This window comes from Alnus glutinosa, chromosome 11 (genome assembly GCF_958979055.1).
Source record: "Alnus glutinosa chromosome 11, dhAlnGlut1.1, whole genome shotgun sequence".
Taxonomy (NCBI): domain Eukaryota; kingdom Viridiplantae; phylum Streptophyta; class Magnoliopsida; order Fagales; family Betulaceae; genus Alnus; species Alnus glutinosa.
In genome coordinates this window covers 2692507-2702140 of record NC_084896.1, presented here as the reverse complement: position 1 = coordinate 2702140, position 9634 = coordinate 2692507, and the positions used below count along the sequence as shown (strand labels likewise).

General features: G+C 33.3%; 1 protein-coding gene across 1 annotated transcript; it reads right to left on the bottom strand.

Annotated features, from left to right (window-relative positions):
* Positions 1-5292: 5292 nt before the first annotated feature.
* On the bottom strand, positions 5293-9192 carry LOC133882375 (receptor-like serine/threonine-protein kinase SD1-8). Its single transcript, XM_062321527.1, has 7 exons — positions 7759-9192; positions 7577-7678; positions 6870-7036; positions 6533-6743; positions 6199-6436; positions 5872-6019; positions 5293-5761 (listed from the first exon to the last, which is right to left on the bottom strand). The coding sequence occupies exons 1-7, from the start codon at positions 9074-9076 to the stop codon at positions 5450-5452; spliced, it is 2496 nt and encodes an 831-aa protein (XP_062177511.1). The 5' UTR covers positions 9077-9192; the 3' UTR covers positions 5293-5449.
* Positions 9193-9634: the final 442 nt, after the last annotated feature.

The following is a 9634-nucleotide window of genomic DNA, read 5'->3' as shown; positions in this document are numbered from 1 at the left end:
TATATAATGGGATACATTACGCTAATATTGAGACATTTTTAAAAAAATTTAAATAATGTAACATCATTATCACTATTAGATGTATTAATTAATTTTAAATTTTGACTATAAAATATATACTATCCATTTCATTCGCTTCAAAGGATATTTGTCAACCAAACTATGCTGTGTGAATTAAATGAGAATTAATTTGTCACTTAATACATCTAACAACTAACAACGAATAACCACTCTGTCTACTGAATTAAATGAGAATTCTTTTCCAGAAGCTTGAATGGGTCCAGGGGCGGTCCTACATTGGGCTAGGGGGGCCTGGCCCCCCCCCCCCCCCCCCCCAAGCCCCAAAATTTTCTCTTAAATTTTTTTTTTTCACAAAAAAAAAAAAAAAAAAAAAAAAAAAATTAAAATTTTACCCCTTAATTTTTTAATTTTTTTAGTTTTACCCCCTCAATTTTTTTTTTTTTTTTTTTTTCCGATTTGACCCTTCCATTTTTACAAGCCTGGGTCACTGAATGGGTCTAAGCATGGCGCTGATCAAAGTTGAACGTACACCTTGTTTTCCTTTAATGTTAGATTAAGAATATTGCATTAGAGTGAATTGACTCTCTGCAAATTGTCGAATCATTATCATAGCATTTGGCCACGTCGGACTGTTCAAATTTACTCTTTATTTTAGTTAAAAAAAAAAAAAAAAAAGTTTTTTCATTGTTAAAAACTTACATGCTCAAACCATTTATCTCCGGAGCTATCCACTCTCACTATTTTATTTTTTATATATATATATTCAAGTGATTAAAATGTTTTTCCAAAATTTAATTCAACAAAATAGGTACCAAGAGTAATAAAATTAAAGAAAGTGATCATCATGTTAAATAGGATTCTGTTTTACATTGATCATTATATTAAACTTATTTTAAAATATAGAGAGCGGAGAGTGCGCATATGTACATTAATGGTTTCTAATTCTCCCACTTTTGTTGCATGCATTATAGTAATTACCAGAAGACACGCACGAAAATTAAGTACGTAAGATTTAAAACCTTCGTTGCTTTTCGGTTGTTTGCTTCAGAATCAACCATTAATTGCATATGTTTGTCCGCACATTTAGTAAATAATTTACAAGTTATTAAGCTAATTAAATAATCGTATTCAATGTTTTTTTCAAAATTGTGAAGAGAGAGAATGGTCCAATTTTTTTTTAAAACATTAGTTAGTAAGCAGTGCCCCTAAGCCGCAAGGTTCTCCCAAAAAAAAAATTAAAAAAATTAAAATTTTACCCTAATTTTTGTTATTTTGTTATTTTTTTTTTTTCTAATTTTGGCCCTCCGAAAACTTTTTTTTTTTTTTTTTTTTTTTTAATTTGGCTCCCCAACTTGGAGAGGCTGGCTCCGCCCCTGTAAGCAGTGCTCCCCAAATGAGGAGAGCATTGTTTAGGATCTCCAAATTTTGAAAAAATTTCAATTATCACTTATGACATTTTATCATTTTTGCGATCATACTTTTAAACTTTAAAAATTGGCAATTTAGTGTATCAATCTTTCAATTTTTTTTTTTAATTTCATTATAATTTTTTCGTTAAATTTTAACGGAGGGGTGTCAAAATTCTTAAAATACTTATCGGTTTTTGTAGAAAAAAAAATTGCAAGTATTTAATTGTTGGTAAGAATTTAATGAAATTTGCAAAGGCACTGCTTCAGTTGAGTTTTTCAGGGGATGTGGCAAATTTGTTGACCAAAATGGTATCTTGGAGGAACCTTCAAGCGGGACTAGATTGCCATCTTCTGAGAGTTCAAGTCTTGATGAAGATGCCTCAGACAAAGGGTTCTCCCTATTTGCTACCCAAACAACATCTTTGACATCAAAATCATTATACCATATGCCCAGGTATATTTTTGAAGAAGTACCTGGTCTGAAGAAACCGAGCACAAAATTGCCACCTTCAGATACTATGGTTTTTCTCACTGAAAGAGGCTGACCTGTTGAAAGGGTATCTCCTGCAATGGAGAAGCATGCTCTGTAGTATGACAGGACAAGAAGCAGAACAAAGAAGAGCTGTGGCTTAGAGCACTTGCAGCAATTACGTTATATTTAGAAAAAGTTTCATAAAAAACATAAGAAAAACCTCACAAAGTAGATGCCTTATATTTAGATAAGAGGGTTGGGAATGAATAATAATTTTTTATATATACATGTTTACTATTCATTCTCTATGTATTATTTTAATATAAAAAAAGTATATTTAATTGATATAGAGAAGATAGAAAATGTAGGAAAGAGAGAAAAAGAATAAAATAAGAGTAAAAAAAAATATTTAATTGATATAGGAAGATGTAAGGGAATTTATTGTGATGTGTTTTTTTATAGGAAAATAAACAATAGTTTTGTTCTCTAAATATAGAAAAAATGATTGAAAATCTGCTGCTAGTACTCTTACTCGATCGTATAGGTAACCATCTCTCTCTAACGCACTGGTAGCGCCACATATAGCCAGAGGAATAATGATGCTAGATACGAAAAGCTGGACTTTTCTTATCAGAAAGCTTGCTCCCAGCTTGTTGCCTTGACTAATGGTCGATAATCCTTCTCGGAAACTTATGTAAGCACAGTGCTGATTGATGCTAATTAAAGTCGAACACTTTCTTTCCCCTTTCCCCCCATCGAATAGGAAAACAAGAAACAAAAGTCGAACACTTTCTGTCCTTTGTCTTTGACAGAAACTTATCGGAAGACTTTCATTATGCTAAGATTCCACGAGTGTTTCACGTTGGATAATTACAATCTTAAGGATGAATTTTACCTCAGATTTGTTATAATTTGTATCAGAGTAGACAACAAGTTACAAGTTTGAATCACAAGGGCAACTTAATTGTAGGCTGAATTACAATGTCTTTCATATTATCTATATGCATAAATATTAAGTCATTGAATATAGATAAATGAATGAATGTACCAAAAGAAAAATGACTATAATTAAGTTAGTGTCAATAGAGTGAGCTGTTGTGAATGTCGGATTCCGAAATATATGGTGATGAAATGTTACGATTTGAAGTGTCTCACATTAATTATTAAATACAATCTTAATTAGGGGTGTAAATGAGCCGAGTTCGAGCGAGCCAGTGCCGAGCTCGAGCGAGCCAGAACCGAGCTCGAACTCATTCATCACGAGCCCGAGCCGATCTAGAGCTCATTCATCACGAGCTCGAGCCGAGTTCGAGCAGTAACATTTAAACTCAAGTCAGCTAAATGAACCCGATCGAGTCGAGCTCGAGCTCATGATGAGTTTTGAAAATTAAGTTCGGTTCGGCTGAATTTGTTGTAAGTTATATAATTTATTTAATATACAAAAAAGGGGTGAGCTCATTTAAAAATTAATATTACATTATATAACATATAAACAATATATATTTATATTTTATGTTAAATAAACTATATAACTTACAATAATAAATAAATGATGTAATGATTGTTAAATATCTAATGATAATATTTATAATATATAATAAAATAATTACATATCATATGACACAATGTTATATTATTATATGATCATATATTCCTTTAATCCTATTATATTACATGAATAATATGATTAAGTATTTGGATTGTCATTATATCATATATATGACTAATAATTAAGTATTGATATTACTCATTTTTACTATTTTTTATGCATATAACCAATAAATTATAACCAATTAATATATACTGACTAATGACCACCGTTATTTGTAATTTAATTTATACTTACATTAGTATATTGTTTATTAATATACTATATTATATAAAAAAAAGGTTATATATTAACAAATTAATATAATATATATATATATATATATATATATATATACGAGTCGAGCCTTAATAAGCGAGTCGATCCTTATACGAGCGAGTTCACGAGCTTTAACCGAGTCGAACCGAGTTTATACGAGTTTGTATCATTTAATACTCGATCATATTTTCGTGTTCACGAACAGCTCATTTAATAATCGATTCGAGCACGAGTCGAGTTTAAACCGAGCCGATCCCGAATAAGCTCGCGAGTGGCTCAGCTCGTTTACACCCCTAATCTTAATCATATAAGCTCACATTCTTCATTTGCAAGCCAACTTTTAATTATGAATTTTACTTAAAATTTGTGACACACTAGAGTCGACATGAGAATTATTATTATTATTATTATTATTATTATTATTATTATTATTATTATTATTTATTTATTTATTTTTTTCCTAAGCACAAAAAATAAAATCCCAAATATTGTCGTTGTATTCCCAAATATTTTCCTAAGCATTGTCGTTGTATTCCCTAATTTAAATGTGGTTCCCTACATTAAAAAAAATAAAAAATAAAATCCCAAATATTGACGAATTTGACTGCATCGGGTTTTCTACTATCCCATATTTGGGGGTGGGGCTCACTTGTAACATTTTTTTTTCTTTTAATTTTTTTTTTAAAATTTATTTTATAGTAAGTATATCAATAAAGCAATTACAACAAATAAAAATATAGAGTTGGACAACCCAACAAAGAGCCTCAAATTAACCTTATCAGTGGTGGTAAACAGAAATTAAAATGAAATGCATCAAATAAATGACGTGACCCTATATATTCTTGGTACGAAGATTAAAAAAAGTGGTCGCAAATTAAGGCTGTTTGGTAAGACGCACTATGAATCGTGCAGCCTAGGGGCGCAAAAAGGGATATAAACCTTAAAAGGTCCAATAACACAATTTGTAGCTCAACAAAGAAATAACTGTAGTAGCTAGCATACCCAAAGATAAACCACTGCAGCAAAGAAGACACCGGTGAGGGTCAAAACGAAGCCTATGGTAGGGGTAACTTTAACTGCCTGAATTAAGAAAACTAGGAAAAAGCAAAAAAAAAAAATCAAGGAACAAAACACTTATTGCTGACGTGGCGGCAGACATGTAGTTTTAATTACAATTAATGTTAGTTACAATGTTCTGTATATCGCATAATTTGAAGATATGGTTCAAAATATTCAAGAACATGTAGTTTTAGTTACAATGTTAGGTTCACAAGTATGGTTCAAATTACTCGGCTCATCGTCTGGGTCTAAAATATTGAGTAGACGTGTGCTTGAATTACTTGTTAAAAACCTGCTTTTTTCATGAATAAACATAAAGAGGAACAAGCCAAAGATTTGGGATTTCACCCATTTTTGGTATCCAATTAGTTTACTGAGGGCCGGAGGGGAAGGAAATTGGTTAGTGATAATCTTTTAAAGACATTACAGACTAGTGTTAACTAATGTGGGTAGTACATAAAAACTTATAAATTCTATCTGGATAGTATTATTGGTAACGAAACTAAAATATGAGGGAACAAAGACAACATTTAGAGACAAGTATGTAGCATATCAACGTGCATACAAATCAGCCAAAAAGATTAGTTTTACAACATTTTGTTTCTTTGATATAGGAATCAGTCATCGCGCTTCCATTGTTGAAATAGTTACGCTATTATTTGAGCCATTTTCTGCAGTACTGTCATTTGTTGAATTTGTGTCAATCACATTCCGGCCTCTGGTAAAAGCAGGTTGCTTGGGTGCAGGTAGAGGAGCATGTTCATTGCTAATCATTGAGACTACATCAGGCATGGCAGGTCGATCAGTTGGCCTTTCTTGGACACAAAGAAGGCCAATGTTAATGAATCTCAATAGAACAGAAGTGGACGAAGGATATCCTATTGTTGGCTCCATCAACTCCAAACTTCGATCATCTATCCACAGCTCCCAAGCCTAGTTTCATTTCAAATTAGACTAAATTTAACTAAAAAAACTAATAGCATTTTAATTTATAAGATTAATATAAAACATAAAGAATTTGGGAGAGTATAGAAACTACATACGTATCTAAGAAGATTGAGTGACTCGCTGTTATAGAAACCAGTGTTCTTCTTGCCACTCACAATCTCTAGTACCAATACTCCAAAGCTAAACACATCTGACTTTATCGAGTACAAACCATCCATAGCATATTCAGGAGACATATAGCCACTGCATTTCAAAATTTAGGAAATGACTCTATTAGTAGTTTGTTCACCAAATTTAGCTGAGAATTGCGAATAGAGTGCTGATAGGAGTAATACAACTTTTACTACAAGTTTCTTACAAACTTGTAGTGCTCCAATCATTTTCTTTGGAGATATTAGATGTGAAATAGATTGCATACTTACTAAGTTCCGACAATTCGACGTGTGTTTGTTGCTGTTTCATTGTCTCCAACTATTCGAGCCATCCCAAAATCTGATATTTTCGGATTCATTTCACTATCCAAAAGAATGTTGCTGGGTTTTAGATCTCTATGTATGATCCGTAACCTTGAATATTGATGAAGATAAAGAATCCCTTGTGCAATTCCTTCAATAATGTGTATGCGTGTCCCCCAATCTAACATGTTTTTCTTTGTTTGATCTGTTTAAATAGTACAACTAAGAAAATTAGTACTTAAGAACCTAGAAACATATTAGAGGAAAATATATACACATTTATACATAAATATTCACTCACCAAAAAGGTACAAATCCAAACTTTGATTGAGCATGTACTCATATATCAACATCTTTTCATTTCGCTCAATACAACAACCTAAGATTCTGACAAGATTTCTATGCTGGAGTTTTGCAATTAGTATTGTCTCATTTTTGAACTCCTCAATTCCTTGTCCAGATTTTTTCGAAAGCATCTTCACTGCAATTTCTCGCCCTCTGAGTAATTTTCCCTATGAAGGAGAATGATAAGCTCTTTAAACTTTCACGATTTACAAAGGTTTACCATTAATGTCAATTTTCTCAATAATGTTCAAAGCAGATTAATTCATTAGATAAATGTATTATAATGTACGTACCTTGTAAACAGGTCCAAAGCCTCCTTCTCCAAGCTTATTCAAAGTTGAAAATTTATTGGTTGCAGCTGATATACTGTCATAACTGAATAGTGGTAACTCAACATCCTTTGCATGGAGTTCAATATCAAAATCGAATGAGAGTATATTATTGCTTGAGGCCTTCTCTCCTGTTTGATATAGAATGATAAGAATTGGTTACTATACATGGAATTAAATCCAGTGGTTGGTCCAAGATAACCAACTGAGGTGACATCATTAGGTTCACCAAAGTTCAACGTACCACAATGAACAATGCCAGTATCCAAAAGGTAAGTAAGTTTTTTTAATCATTTCACAAATAAGTACTACTAATATATATAGTAAATCATTCTCATATCAATGAAATGACCAAATAACTGCAAAACTCCTTCCCGGAGACATGGATAAATTTGTAGGAGGACCCCACAAACTAGGTCCAGATAGTTTCAAGAGCCTGAAATACTATCTTCACCGACTAATGATACAAATAGCTTTTCATTTTCGGCCATTAGAAAAGCTGTGTTATGATGTTCCTTAGAACTTAGACTTAAATCACGGTGTTAAGTTAGTTCTTAGACTTAAATCACGGTGTTATGTTAGTTGATGTAAAATGAGTGTAAAGAGTAACATTATATTATTTTTTATTTTTTATAGCGATTTCTATGTACGGTTAGAACGTTTATACTTACCTATGTATTTGAGCTTTCTTTTGGTTGAAAAACAAATGACGAGGCATAAGATAAGCCCTGTTGCAGGGACCAGCACAGCTACCCATACTCTCCATTTTTTGCCTGATTAAAATGACAAGAATCACTATTAGCTCAACCCTAAACATACTTTTCATTAATTTCACTCATGTGACTCATCCTACCTTTGGTTCTTGGATCTAGATACTCATGAGCAGCAAGTCTGAGATAGACATCTTGCCCAGTCCCGCGTTGCTGTAAGCTGAAAAGAGCTCCTTCCCATATCATACACCCACTCCTATTATAAGCATAAGCAGTGCAAGAACAATTCTCCATGCAAGCCAATTTACATCTACTAGCATCCACGGCCAAATATGCTTTCGAATAAGCAGGCAATTGCATGTTTGATATTTGCAGGAACCAATCTTTTTTTCCATTAGCATACGTATTATTCTCACATTGCAAAGGGGATTTCCTCACGCAGCCACCTCGCCATTCGTTTAGTCTGGTGTAGTTCATCGAAAATGGTTCGAAACCTTTTAGACACTGACAAGGGGTTGAGTTATCCTCAGGGTACTGTAACACGCCAAACGCACCACACAAAGCAAAGACATTAGATAGATTCTTCGGTGTAATCGAAAATGAACTCCATTCCGAAGTGCCAGACATCCACACTTGTCCACTCCACTGTCCTCTGTAGTCAACCCGATATTTAGAAAGGGTAAAAAGGTAGGAAGGGTTTCGATGAGAGTAAGTTAAATATCCATCACTTCCATTTTTACTTGGCACAAAAGTGAAGTTGAAGATAGAATTCGATCTGTTCATTTCAGGAACTAAGCTGAAATATTTTCCGTTCCAAACTCCAGTACTATAATAGATTTGAGATCTGTTCCACTCTAAGAAATACTGATTGCTTCCATTTGGGTCTAACCCCATCGAGAACACACCAGGTGCTGGATCTTCTGAATTTTTCCATGAAATGAGCTTATCGACCCCAAGCTTTGCACCTGGCAGCCATGTATCGGTTGGATGGTCGAAACTCTCCCAGAATACAGAAGACCTGTTCGACCTGTTTCTCAAAACAAAATTCCCATCATCACGAAGTACTGCTTCAGTTATATTTGACCCGGGAAATGTCAAATTTGTCGACCAAAATGGGATCTTGGAGGAACCCTCAAACAGGAGTAGATTGCCATCTTCTGAGAGGTCAAGTCTTGACGAAGATGGGTCAGACAAAGGGTTTTCTCTATTTGCTATCCAAACAGTTTCCTTCGGACCAAACCATTTATGCCATATGCCCAGGTAGATTTTTCCTGAAGAGCCTGGAGTGAAGAAACCGAGCTCAAAAGTGCCACCTTGAGATAATATGATCTCTTTCTTTGAAAAGGAAAGAGACTGACCTGCTGAAAGGGTAATACCAGCTATGGAGAAGCATGCTCTGTAACAAGACAGGATTAGAAGCAGAACAAGTAAGAGCCATGGCTTAGTCTTCGTGGTACCCATCCCTCTCTAACTTGCAGCTAGAAAAATGGTAGAAGAAGAATGATGCCAGAATATGAATGAGTGAACAAGAAAACTTGGACTCCTCTTGTGAGAGAGTTGATCACTTCCAGCCTACTCCTGAATATATATATATATTCAAGTAATTAAGATGTTTTTCCAAAATTTAATTCAACAAAATACCAAGACTAACAAAAGAAAGTGATGATCATGTTAAATAGGATTCTGTTTTACATCAATCATTATATTTAACCTTTTTTAAAATATACAGTATTTGTGGCGAGTGCGCATTTGTTATCATAGTGCTACAAATAATTAAAAGACTCTGACTTATATAATTATAATTATCTTTATTTAATTAAACTACAATTATTCTAAGGGTACGTTTGGGATTGCGATTTCGTAGACAATAAGTGCGATTTTAAACCAAATCGCAGAACATTGATCGTTTGGGAACTGCGTTTTTAAAAATTGCGATTTGAAAACGCAAAAAATCTGTTTTTTCAAATCGCAGATAAGATGGTGCTTTTTTGAAAACGCAGAATTTTAAAGGTAAATTCG

Excerpts from the sequence above, each read along its gene's own strand:
- LOC133882375 (XM_062321527.1), bottom strand. The coding sequence starts at position 9,076 with ATGGGTACCACGAAGACTAAGCCATGGCTCTTACTTGTTCTGCTTCTA. Across the intron at positions 6,744-6,869 it reads GCTTTGGACCTGTTTACAAG|GGAAAATTACTCAGAGGGCG; the intron begins GTACGTACATTA and ends TCTCCTTCATAG. Across the intron at positions 6,437-6,532 it reads TTTGGATTTGTACCTTTTTG|ATCAAACAAAGAAAAACATG; the intron begins GTGAGTGAATAT and ends CTATTTAAACAG.